General features: G+C 36.0%; 2 protein-coding genes across 8 annotated transcripts in view; one reads left to right on the plus strand and one right to left on the minus strand.

Annotated features, from left to right (window-relative positions):
- The window catches only part of IFT80 (intraflagellar transport 80), a 195,425-nt gene that overhangs the window by 23,347 nt on the left and 158,279 nt on the right, over positions 1-13,799 (plus strand). The window lies entirely within an intron of this gene.
- Positions 1-13,799, minus strand: part of SMC4 (structural maintenance of chromosomes 4) — a 37,035-nt gene that overhangs the window by 7,973 nt on the left and 15,263 nt on the right. For 5 of the 6 annotated variants that reach the window (XR_002520490.2, XM_031663617.1, XM_009201439.4 and 2 more), the window contains 8 exons: positions 12,240-12,404; positions 10,810-11,043; positions 8,935-9,120; positions 7,580-7,741; positions 5,177-5,402; positions 4,985-5,064; positions 3,418-3,570; positions 2,143-2,269 (listed from right to left, as the gene is read on the minus strand). Coding sequence is in view for 5 of the 6 variants with exons in the window: in XM_031663617.1 (XP_031519477.1) it covers positions 2,143-2,269; positions 3,418-3,570; positions 4,985-5,064; positions 5,177-5,402; positions 7,580-7,741; positions 8,935-9,120; positions 10,810-11,043; positions 12,240-12,404 (1,333 nt within the window). In the remaining variant the exon portion in view is untranslated. The remainder of the gene's footprint in view (positions 1-2,142; positions 2,270-3,417; positions 3,571-4,984; positions 5,065-5,176; positions 5,403-7,579; positions 7,742-8,934; positions 9,121-10,809; positions 11,044-12,239; positions 12,405-13,799) is intronic. The other variant, XM_021934716.2, reaches the window with a different exon arrangement.

Raw genomic sequence — 13,799 nt, forward strand, 5'->3', positions numbered from 1 at the left:
GGGATACCTCAGGCATGCAGTTGGGAAGGCTTCTATCCCTGAATCTCCTTTCAAAAAGAAATTCTACAGAGCACTTTCTTGTTTTCAAGTACCTGCAGTGCATTTTTTAATACCTATAGCAGTATGTCTACTAGAATTAGAAAAGCTGTGGCACATATAGCCTACGATTCTGACATCACTATTCTATATTTAACTATTTTTTATTTTTGAGACGAAGTCTCGCTCTATGGCTCAGGCTGGAGTGCAGTGGCACGATCGCAGCTCACTGCAACCTCCACCTCCCAGGTTCAAGCCATTCTCCTGGTTCAGCTTGCCAGGTACCTGGGATTATAAGCGTGTTCCACCACACCCGGCTTTTTTTGTGTGTGTGTATTTTTAGAAGAGACGGGGTTTCACCATGTTGGCCAGGCTGGTCTCAAACTCCTGACCTCAAGTGATCTGCCTGCCTCGGCCTCCCCAAGTGTTGGGATTACAGGTGTGAGCCACCATGCGCAGTCCAATTTATCTTAAATATAAAATGTTTGCACAGATTTAGATATAATGATTTACTGTAGCCTTTATTTAAAAATATGAATATGTTCAAGAGTTGAAAAGAAAATATTTAATCTTAAAGATATGCTTGCACGAATGGGTCCTCCACATGAGATATTAACAGAGTCTCCTGATAATATATGGCATTTTTATGGCATTTCTATGAGAGGAGATATATAGAGTTCCTAATAAAGTCAAGGATTCCTTTACAAGTAAGTATGAAACACATAATAGACTCTTGCAGTCTCTCCATGAAAATGTTGCCATTAACAGCACAGATATACATTTTGGCTTCTCAACTGACCATTAGGTACCATCAGAGCCATTGTTGTGGGTGCTTGTAGGGAAAGTACAGTGTGGTTGAAGGCCCCAGAGGATCTGGGTTCCTCCGTCCTTTATTCTAGCCACAATGGCTTGTATTCCCAGCATACTCCTGCTTCAGCCTTTGTATTTGCTCCTTTATGCTCTTCTTGGAATGCTTTTCTCTCAAACATACACAGGTTAGCACTCACACTTTCTTTGGGCCTCCACTTAAATATGTGCCATCTTACATGTGTGCTCCCTGGAAAGAGACTTTATTTTTGTTTACTGCTCTATCAACAGGACCTAAAACAAAGCCTGGTCAGTAGCAGGTACTATTTAAGTGAGGGCCTGAATATTAGAAATGCAGATAGACACAGACACAGACACGCACACAAATTAATGTGCGTATAAATGAACATTTGATACGCATTGTGGAAATGTGTCAACATTTAAAAATCTTTTTCTTTGGGAAGAAAATCCCCTCATTTTTGGAGCAGTTGGATAACTGCTACAACTCCACTCTCATTAGTTTTTTGGGATGGTTAATCGGTATTTGTCTTCCTTGGCTCACGAAGCAAACTAACAGGGATCCGTCTTAAGAATAAAAATGAAGCTTGCTGTGTTTGCTGGAGTCACTAGCTAAGATTGTGTAAACCTGGAACGGGACTGTGGCATAATTCACCATCCCTTCTCTCAGTAAGATGCACATCTATGTTTGATTGAAGCCAACATGGAAAGAGAAGCACAGCTGCTCAAGTGCGTGATCAGGGGATTTCAATTAAGGCTACAGAGCCAATTCTGCCTATGAATTCCTTTTCCTGCCTAAAGATTCTATTTTGGTAGAACATTTACACGTCTATATGTGCACAAGAAGTTATAAAAGAAAAAAAAATACAACTACACATTGTTTTTGAGTGCATACCACTTATTCCCTGTTATTTGAGTGATTTAGTTTTTCTAAATCTATAACCACTATCTTGAAGGGGTTTTGGAATGATTAGGGTCAAAGTATACAAAGTATGACATTAAAAACATGGGCTCAAAAATCAGACTATATCACCTATTCCTATACCACCACGTACTGTGTGACCTTAGGCAAATTATATATGTATACACACACACACGCACCACTGTGCCTCAGTTTCCTTATTTGTGAAATGAGACTTAACAGCACTTACTTTATAACACCATAAAAGAGTGCAATGACTTGCATATACTTAGCTTCTATTATTATTCCACTGCTTCTTAAATATTGCAAGCTTTAAAAACCTGTTTTTGTTTTCAAAAAAGGTCTATCTTTAAACATACCTGTTTTGAAAGCACTAACGTTTTCTTCTAGCAATTTCTGCTTTTCTTTGTCAGGGGCTGTAGCAAGTACATTGGCTTCAAGTTCCTTAACTTGGACATTCAAATATTCTTCTTGCTCTATTAAACGCTACAAAAAAGTTTTAACATTTAAGGTCAATATTTTAACATTTGCTGTAAACATTGTTAATTTTTAAAAAGAGCACTTAAAATCTTCAAGAAAAAGACACACACTAATAGGAAAAGGGAAGACATGCGCCATTGATATAAAAAATGAAAATGGCCAACAAAAACAAAATGTGTAAGCTTGTTATAAAGACAAGTTAAAATGCCACATTTCTGTTTACAAGATAGCAAACTTATTTAGACCACCCTAGTGTTCAAAGACTTGGAAAAATAATTATTTGAATATGCTGTTAGTAGTACATAAATTATAACTTTTGAAAACAATCTGGCATTATGCAACAAATGCCTTAAACATTGTACACATATGGTCTAATACTTGTAATTTTTGAAATCTAAGGAAATAACTGAATGAATCAAGGTATACCTACAAGGATTTTTTTTTAACATAGCCATGTACATAATACAAAAAAAATGGTCAATTATGGTATAAACAAAATGCTCTAAAGCAATTAAAAACAAAGTACATTTATATTGGCTTGAGAAGAAAACCATATTTTATTAAGAAAAGTTAGTATGACATTAAAAAAACCATATGCACACTTTATATATACATATCTACCACATATATAAATATGTTACATGCAAACTAGGTATTAGAAAAGTTGAAAGAACATGCGTCAAAATTGAAGGTGATCATTTGGGTATTTTCTGGAAACTTAAAAAAAAAAAGTGGGAGTGCATTGCTTTTTCATAATTAAAAAAAATTCCACTTTGAAAAGAATAAAAATAAAGGGCCACATCGTTGTTAAGGAAAGTAATAAAAAAAAAAGTGGGAGTGCATTGCTTTTTCATAATTAAAAAAAATTCCACTTTGAAAAGAATAAAAATAAAGGGCCACATCGTTGTTAAGGAAAGTAATGTTTCTATGGAGTACAAATGGAAAACAGGAATAGCTGTGGTTGGGGCAACACTGTGACAGGGCATTATCTATTAATACTCAATGAAACAAAATCATCAAGAGTTACATCTGCCTATAGATCCTCTCTTCTCCCTCCCTTATATATTTTATAAATTGTAAGCAAATAGCAAAATGGTTCTGATAAATTCCTGCTGAATCCCAAATAGTTTCAGTACACACACACATGCACATACCTGGATGCTTGCAGTAAATTTTTCTAGCGTGTTCCTCATTTCTCGTTCACTATGCCGTAACTTAACTACTCTTTCTTCAAGTTGTACTTTCTGTTCTTGGATTTGCATTGCTTTTTTAGAGTCGTTTTGCAACTGTGATTCCATTTTGTTTACCTACAAAGTAAGTTTTAAAAGCTATTAAAAAAAGTTTTCTCTAAGAGCCATTTCAGATTGACAGAAAAGTCAACTTACGAAGAAAACTAAAACTTCTGTCGCCCAGGCTGGAGTGCAATGGTGCAGTTTTAGCTCACTGCAACCTCCGCCTCCTGGGTTCAAGTGATTCTCCTGCCTCAGCCTCCCGAGTAGCTGGGACTACTGGTGTGTGCCACCACACCCAGTTAATTTTTGTATTTTTAGTAGCGACGGGGTTTCACTATGTTGGCCAAGCCAGTCTTGAACTCCTGACCTTGTGATCCGACCGCCTTGGCCTCCCAAAGTGCTGGGATTACAGGTGTGAGCCACCATGCCCGGTCTAAAACTTCTGATTTTAAAGACTAGAACAAAATCAAACCACCCGTTCCAATCCCAAGCTTAAAGTTCAGGAGATGGTCAAATAATTTCTTGATCAAATAATAAGATGGAAAGGTAACTAAGTGTTGTAAAGTCACCTATTACTTCAATGAAGGTACAGCATTCAAATACTTAAGTGGAAGGATATAAACTCGTATTTTCAAAATATGGGAGGAAAAAATCAAAGCACAACACTTTGGGAAAACGTATTCAGGCTATCTAAGAACATGTTTTTGAGAAGGATAAAAGTATAAAATATGGGAAAAGGGCCGGGCGCGGTGGCTCAAGCCTGTAATCCCAGCACTTTGGGAGGCCGAGGTGGGCGGATCACGAGGTCAGGAGATCGAGACCATCCTGGCTAACACGGTGAAACCCCGTCTCTACTAAAAAATACAAAAAAAACTAGCCGGGCAAGGTGGCGGGCGCCTGTAATCCCAGCTGCTCAGGAGGCTGAGGCAGGAGAATGGCGTAAACCCGGGAGGCGGAGCTTGCAGTGAGCTGAGATCCGGCCACTGCACTCCAGCCTGGGCGACAGAGCGAGACTTCGTCTCAAAAAAAAAAAAAAAAAAAAAAAAAAGGGAAAAGGTATTCAGGCTATCTAGGAACATGTTTTTGAGGAGGAAAAAAGTACAAAATACTTTGAAGTAAAGTTGAGATTTGCATCAAGAAGTCTTTGCTCTGCTTATAATTATTTTGAAATAAAAAATTATGTAATATAGCAATAATGCAAAAAAACCCCAATAAGTTAAATGTAAAACAGAAATAATTATGTAAGTTATGGAATATCTGTATGATCCAAATGTACTAATTAAAAGATTTTGAGCATATAGTTTCTAATTAATATTTTGTTTTCTAAAACTTTAAAGGGTTTTACATAAAAAACTCCTAGTCATTTACAGAAAATTCAGTCTATTAAAGTTTGAGTACACCATACTTAAAATGGCCAAATTTTGTATGTACTTCAGTAAAGCTATTAAAAAAAAAAAAAAAGTCTGGCTACAATTTCAGATATGCTGACCTCTTCTTCAGAGATTTCAGTGACAAGTGAGGAACCCATTCTTCCTTTCATTACTTTGCTTCCACCACCAGTCATTGTACCTGGAAAATAGGGGCGAGAAGTCAGTTTCAGATGTCTCCCCAACAAGATTAAAGTCAATGCTGGTAGAAAAAAAAAACAAAACCAAAAACAAAGAAACAAAAACACTATTACCTGACTGTTCTATGATCTGTCCCTGTAAAGTTACCACTCTCCACCTTCTATCTTTTTGATACGCTACTCTTGTGGCTTGATCCAAGTTGTCAGCTACTAAGGTATCTCGTAAAGCAAAATAAAAAGCCTGGCGAATTTTCTCATCTTTTACTTTTACTAAATCAAATAAACGAGGAGTATTTTCAGGAGTTTGAATTTTGGTCATCTTTTTTGCCCATACAGCCATCTACAAGTGAAAAACAAACAAACAAACACAGTAACAAAAAAGAAAACTCAGAAAAAAAACCCATAGGAATAAATTTAACAGAAGAAACAAGAAATGTACACAAAAGGTTATAAAATTAGACCTAAATAAATGGAAGACATCCCATGTTTGTGGATCTAAAGATTTAATATTGTTAAGATGGCAATACTATCTAAACTGATCTACAAATTCAATACAACCTGTATCAAAATCCCAGTTACTTCCTCGCCTTTTTTTTGTGGCAGTAATTGACCATCTGGATCTTAAAATTCATATATACAAATTCTGGGGACCCAAGAACAGTCAATATGATAAAGAACAAAATTACAGGACTCAGACTTCCTGATTTTAAAACTTATTACAATGCTGTAATAATCAAGACCAGCACAAGTAATAAAATTGAAAGCCCAGAGATAAACCTTTACATTAATGGCTGGGTGGTTTCAACAAGGATGCCAAGAAAATTCAATGGGGTAAAGAATCTTTTCAACAAATGGTGCTGGAATAACTGGATAGCTGCATGGAAAGAGCAGTTTGATCCCTACTCTATATCACGTGAAAAATTAACTCAAAATAGATTAAAACCTAAATATAAAGCTAAAACTACAGAACTCCTAGAAGAAAACAAAGGAGGTAAATCACCGTGACCTTGGATTAGGCAGTGTTTCTTGGGTATAATACCCAAAACACAAGCAACCAAAGGAAAAAAAGATAAATTGTGCCTCAAAGGATACCATCAAGAAAGTGAAAATACAATCCAAGGAATGGGGTAAAATATCTGTAAATCATCTCACAAGAGATTTGTATTCAGAATAAAGAAATCCTACAATTCAACAGAGAAACCAATTAAAAAATGGGCAAAGGATTTGAACAAACATTTCTCCAAGGAAGATAAAAAATGGCCAAGGACATAAAAGGACTTTTACTATCATAAGTCATCAGGAAAATCCTAATCAAAACCATGAGATCCCACTTCATATTCACTGAGATGACTATAATCAAAAAGATGTACCATAACAAGTGTTAACGAGGATGTAAAGAAACTGGAACCCTTACACATGCTTGTGGGAAATGGTACAGCCACTGTGGAAACAGTCTTGACAGTTCTTCAAAAAGTTAAACATAGAATTACCGTATGACCCAACGGTTCTACCCTAGGTATATACCCAAAAGAACTGAAAATACATGTTCATTCAAAAACTTGTACACAAACGTTCATAGCAGAAGTATTGCCAAAGCAGTCAGCAAGTGAAAACACAAGTGTCCATCAACTGACAAATGGTTATACAAAATGATGTAACAGATACCATTTGGCAATAAAAGGGAACGAAGTACTGATACATACTTCAACACAGATGAACCTGAAAACCTGCTAAGTAAATGTAGCTGTACAAGAAGGCCATATATCATATGATTCCATTTATATGTAGATAAATCTATAGAGACAAAAAAGTAATTAGTGTTTGGAGGAGGTGAAGGGGTATAGGGAGTGACTGTTACTGTCTATGGGGTTTCTTTCTGGAGTGATAAAAAATATCCTGGAATCAGACAGTGGTCATGGTGAACAACACTGTGAATATACTAATACCCACCAAACTGCATACTTTAAAATGATTTCTTTTTTTTTTTTTGAGTCTCACTGTCACCCAGACTGAAGTGCAGTGGCACAATCTAGGTTCACTGCAACCTCTACCTCCCAGGTTTAGGCAATTCTCCTGCCTCAGCCTCCTGAGTAGCTGAGATTACAGGCGCTCACCACCATGCCTAGCTAATTTTTGTATTTTTAGTAGAGATGGGGTTTTGCCATGTTGGCCAGGCTGGTCTCAAACTCCTGACCTCGTGATCCGCCTGCCTTGGACTCCCAAAGTGCTGGGATTAAAGGCATAAGCCACCACACCCAGCCTAAAATGATAAATTTTATTGTAGATAAATTATCTCAATAAAGGTTTCCTTTTAACTCTGGAATGTACATTTCTTTAATGGAGGTACTGCAATATGTCAAACAAGTTTTTATAATCATATAACCTCAGAACATAAAATAATCCTCAAAACCCATCAGATGTTCACTGAGTAACCATAAAGAAAAAGCTAGAATCCAAAATGAAAAAACACTTAGCACTTAAAAATTCTATTATAGGTAGGTTATTATGAATACCCACCTTATCTAAACCTATAAAGGTTGCAACTCCAATATTTTGTCTTTTAAGGAAGTTTACACATTCTTGGGCTGTATCAATAGAATCAACAACAATGTAGTCTAATGCATGACAACAGGATGATATAGCCACATCGTATTTTTCATCAATGGCTCCTAAGTCCCCCTAATAATTAAGAGTGGGGGGAAAAAAGAGTTAGGCAAAAAGCACAGGACCATTTCATTCAACAAGTTTTAAAAAGTTCTTTTAACTGAAAAACTTTATGTAGACATGGTTTTAAAGGGTACAAAAGGATACACAACAAAATACAAAATATATAGTTTATGAATATGCAGCTTGAATTTCTAATGAGCACGAAAGAACTGTTTTCATTTTATGAAAATGTGAAGCTATAAAACGTAAATGAACTATAAGCAAAACAACTCAGAAACTCTGAATTACTGAAAAGCATCTAAAATTATGTAAATCGTGATGAAACACATTTATCTGTTTATCTATTACACAGCTATCTAGCAGTATTCACTGGTTTGGGCTTTCCTTGAGAGCAAATGAATAGGATCAAATTGTTTATCCTCAAGAAAATCAGGTGGAAGTCCCCTGATACAAGATGTAGAAGCAATCACGTTGGGTAATTTTTCATTTGCCCTTTTAAATCACTTTGTTCCCTTCTCCGAAAGGCTGACTTAAGGACTGTATCAACTGGCTCCTTTGACTCTCCAGCTTCAGCCAATATGAGGTTTCAGTTAAGACTAGAGGGCAGGAAATAGGTGGGGTTAAGGTATCGATTTTCCCCATTTCCTCTGAACCACAACTCCCTTCCCTCGAGGCTCAGAAGCAGTAATGGCTATTGCTAGCCTTAGATTTTTAGATTATCCCTTGTTATATCCTTAAATGCTAGCCAAAACCTAAGTAAAATGGTGTGAAACCCCAAATACACCAACTTTTTAAAAATTTTTCATTTTTTAAAAAACGGACTTTGTTATATTGCCCAGGATGGACTTGAACTCCTAGGCTCAAGTGATCCTTCTGCCTCTGCCTCTCCAACAGCTGGGACTACAGGCACACGCCATTATGCCTGGGTAAATTCTTTCTTTTAAAAAAAGGATAAAATGGTTTTAAGTTTGTGTGCCATTACTAATATTTTTCTTGACAGGTATGAAATAACTGTATTTATCTAAAGCTAAATAAACAAGAAACTGTAAGGGCAAAATGTTTAAAAATAAATGTGCTTTAAAACAAAGAAAATGAATGTTATTTTATATACAGTGACATTTGAAATACAGTTGTTTAAGGCAAAAAAATATTACACTTTCTTAAAAAATAAAAGTAAAGCCATGCCCCCCCAAAATCTACCTTACCAATCTTCCATATATTCCTGGAATCCTGCCAGATTTTTTTTCTTGAATTACTGCATCAAGGACTTTCCCCCTACTTCGATTCACTGCTAATGAGCTCTTTGCTTCTTCAACTTTTTGGAAGAGATCATGAACCAAACTTTTAAAGTTTATTTCTTCTTGTGTAAGTTTTTGAAGTTCTTTTTCTTTCTAAAAGTGAAAATAAAATGAAATCCAGAAGCATTAACTCCTAAATATGATCAGTCATTGCACTGAATTAGTTGTAATTCTTTAATAACAAAGAAAAAAAAAAGACCAACAATAAAAATGTGAACCAAAACTGAGCAGCTGTATGGCGATTGCTGGTTTGGTTGTGGCAAATATGGATGGGTTTAAAAGGGGCATAAATTACTTGGGTCAATAAAAGAAAACATTAAGTGTAGTATTTTTCCAGGAGCAATTAGTTCATCCTGATAGAGAAAGTGTACCTGGGGCTGTGAAAATCCCAGTTTGACGCTACATAGTTATATGTAAGTGTGCCCTAATTCTTAAGCTCTGCCCTAATTAAAAGCAGACTCAGAAACAGGATCCAAGGTATGGATAACTGGGCAGGACTATGGTTATGCTGTGCTTTATTTTAGCTGAATGGGGCTGGGGGGTGCTGGAGAAAAAGCACACCTCTGAAACAAAGGGGAGAAAGAGGACTGGATAATTCTATTGCTATACAAAAATGCCAGGCTCCCAACAAGAGAGGAACCACACACATGCACACATAAATACAGCCTCTCAGTTTCTCAATCTCCAACTTAGCAGCAGCCATTTTTTGTAACTGGTATTCTCCTCCATCCACTAGATTTAAATTATGTCTATTACTTACTGCACTGGCATAAAGTTTAAACCAGGTTACTGACATAATTCATCCCAAAATAAACGGATTCACCAGGAAGATAGAAGGAGTCACTGGATCTAACTTAATTTACATTTAAATTCTCCCTGGTCATGAAATTCCCTGATGACCAAATAGTATGCATTTACTAAAATGAAAAAGACTCATATTTATTTTCAGTATAATTACACTTCAAACAGTTGTTTTTTTTTTTTTTGAGACGGAGTCTCGCTTTGTCGCCCAGGCTGGAGTGCAGTGGCCGGATCTCAGCTCACTGCAAGGTCCTCCTCCCGGGTTCCTGCCATTCTCCTGCCTCAGCCTCCCGAGTAGCTGGGACTACAGGCCTCAGCCACCTCGCCTCGCTAGTTTTTGTATTTTTAGTAGAGACGGGTTTTCACCGTTAGCCAGGATGGTCTTGATCTCCTGACCGCAGGATCCCTGTCTCGGCTCTTTTTTTTTTTTTTTGACACCTTGCCTACTGAGGTTTTGGAGATCTTTGGAGATTTAAAGTTTATGAAATTCCTTAGACATCTAATTCACTCAAGGATAGGGGACAGGCACCGATAAGCTAAGCTACACATCTTGGTTAGTTTATAACATTTTGGAATGCCAGCAAAGAAACTACATCCATAAATTCAAAACCCAAAACACACTAAGATAGTTGTTCTATATTCATTATATAAATACATATACACTTAATGTTTTTTATTTATCCTTAAATAAATTGTCTATACTTAAGATTTAAAGAAACACAAACTTTCTTTTGTTTAAATTATTTCCACAGTGGGGTGGTGGTGGTGATTTACTGTATGATGCTTCTGGGGATAATACAGTTTCTTCATAGCACACATATGGAATACTGAAATGCTGACCTCATTCTTTTGAGATTATATAAAATGAAGAAAATTTATCTATCACTAATCACCTTAGATGCTGAGATTAAAAACAACAAAAATGTATAAAGCTAAAGGTGATGAATGATGTTCTGACGCAATAGAGAAGCAAAGATTTACCTCCTTTAATTCTTGTTCAGTTTGAGGGAGTTTTCCTTCTATATCTCTGATTGCAGCTTTCCTTTCTTTGAGAGTCTCAGAAGCTGCAATTAGAGCTTCCTTGGCCTTAGTTAATTGCGACACTGCAGTATTATGACAACTGAGATAGATATCAAGTTCTGACTGGGCTACATCCATCTTTGAACGTGCTTCATTTACCGATTTGCTGAAACCCATAAGTTCTTTCTCTCGACTCTGTTAAAATATGAGTTCATTAAATCTGGACAGATATTTACTTTCAAACCTACACTGAAATGAAACCACACATTTTACATTCAATTTAAGAAAGGAAATTCTACAAGCACAGTATATAGAAATAAAAAATTCTCACAAGTGGACTAGATTCAGTTTTTGCCTAGTTGTCAATATTCACTGTAGACAGTTTTTTCCCAACTGATTTCACAAGAGCTTTGTGAGGCAGATCATTATGCTGAGGAATAGACATTTGAGGCCTAGCTTTGTCATTAACATGGGGTTCAGGGCACATGAGTACTCAATATATATTAAATGAGCAAACAGTGAAAATCCACTAACCATAAAGTATCCCATCATGAAAGCTACTGCATTATCCATTGACACTTTATCACACAGGTATTCTAACCTGCGAAGTTTTACAGTTTGACATTAGAACATGTCCATATTCCAAAGCAGACTCTATTAAGTCCATGACTTTTTAATACAGTCAATTCAATTACCATTTTCCATTAACGTATGTATTTAACATGCTTAGCATTGTCAAAAATGCTGTGGTACATATAAACAAAGATAATTTTATACTTACTCTTGGGGTAGATAGTACATATCAATGTGACAGTTTTATTAATAAAGTGTTAAAATTACAGCTAACGTTTATTTTCTTTCTTGGTACTTTATATATATTTATTCTTTATTTTCACAAAGTAGATATAATTCTTTCTCATTTTAAGGAAGACGACTTGGAGATATAACAACCAGCACAAGAACACAGACAGTAAGTGACTGACCTAGGATTTGAAACAAGAGCCACAGCTTTTAACTATTACACAAGAGCTATAGAAGCAAAAAGAAAGGAGACATTAATCTGTGCTTAGTGTGGCTCCAGGTTTTACAGGTGGCAACAAAATATGATGATTCAACATGCCTAGGAGTGGCATATATAATAATCAAGGTACTGTATCTGACATCACACCTTCTGCTACTACTACAAATTCTCATTCAGTTAACTTTTTAAAAAACAGGACAGCAGGAATTAAAAGAATAGTCATCTAAGTCTAGGTTGACTAGTTTTAGGAATGTTGGACATTAAAAGTCCAAACTTACCAGTTCATGTTTCATATTTTTGAAAAAATCATCTTTAAGTTAAAAAAAAAAAAAAAGGCCACCAAAATAAACACTGATAAAAAACATCTTACTTCTTTTTCTTTCTGAAGCCCTTGTGTTTCCTGTTTAAGGCTATCCATAACTTCCTTTAATTTTTTTTCTTCTTTCTCTTTTTCTTTCTCGAGGGCATTGTTTCTGGTGGTGGTTTCATTAATGACGTTGTTACTCTTGGCAGGTATACTTTTGAATTCTTCAACCTGAGGTTATAAAACAAGTTATAGGAGTATACATCTTTATGCTACCCAATACTATCAATATTTGACTTATTTAAAGGCATTTCTCAGTTCTTGTTTTCTTTATAATCAGAGTTAAATTAGCTAACAAGTATTTTCCCGACTGTTCACGTAATTTCTAGATTATTTCAATCTAACAGTAAAACTACTACAAACACCTGACTTCTTACGAAGGAAAATTCTCTCTGGCAGGGCCTTAGGTCTGTCATCCTTCTCTCCTGATTTCAGGTTGTAACTATTCTTCTTTAGCTATAAATACGCTCTGACTACAAGGAATTTTCTAAACTATCCTTCCTGGTATATCATAAGTTACCACAAATTATCTTTACCATCTTCCCCAATCCTAAAATCTTTCACTTTACTCTTCCAGAGTCATCATGTAGGGCTAATATTTTATTCCATTAACATATTCTGATAATAATCACTTATTCACGCAGTCTATGCCTAAAGGCTAATGACTCTGTAACAGTTACACTTAAATAAGATTGTCAAGTCTTTGGGGTTACCCCCAAAGCCTTGTTATTTTGTTTACTCTGATTATGTAGTACCAGTGAAGTTCAACATTTCCCAAAATGCCATTTCCTTAAACACTGACTCAACATATTTATCAGCTGTGCTAAGCAGAAAGTATTTTGTGAACAAATACATTTAGAAAATGCTTATAGCATAGAGCCTAATCTATAATTACTGTGTAAACATATGCAACAAAGCTTTTTTTCACGGGGCTGGGGTTAAGGTATCATATCTATTTATATATGATAGAGCTACGAACATGAACACAGCTTAAGAGACTCCAAATTATGAGCTTTCCTATCTCTAAGACATAGTCTCACTTTGTCGCCCAGGCTGGATGCAGTGGCTTGATCACTGTTCACCGGAACCTTGAACTCAAGGCATCCTGCCGCCTCTGTCTCCTGACTAGCTAGGACTTACTAGGCATGTTCCACCAAGCCTGGCTAATTTTTAAATTTCTGTAGAGATAGGATCTTACTATCTTGCCCAGGCTGGTCTTAAACTCCTAGCGTCAAGCAATTCTCCAACTTTGGCCTCCCAAAGCACTGGGAACATAGGTGTAAGCTATCATGCCTGGCCAACATTGGTAATTCTTGCGAAATCCTGCTCTGATACTGTTAGCTTAGTTTTTTGTAGAAGACAGGCAATATTTTAAAGCCTATAATACTTAACCTAAATATCTTTAAAAACTACTACTTTAGGAAAAAGAAAATTAAAATTAACACCAAAATGGAACTGTGGTAAATGTTTTCCCAATAACATATATTATTGTAATATAAACTTTAAAACTTAAAGTCAAGCTAGGAGCAATGGCTCACACCTGTAGTCCAAGTTACTTTGGGAGGC

Source organism: Papio anubis, chromosome 2 (genome assembly GCF_008728515.1).
Source record: "Papio anubis isolate 15944 chromosome 2, Panubis1.0, whole genome shotgun sequence".
Classification (NCBI taxonomy): domain Eukaryota; kingdom Metazoa; phylum Chordata; class Mammalia; order Primates; family Cercopithecidae; genus Papio; species Papio anubis.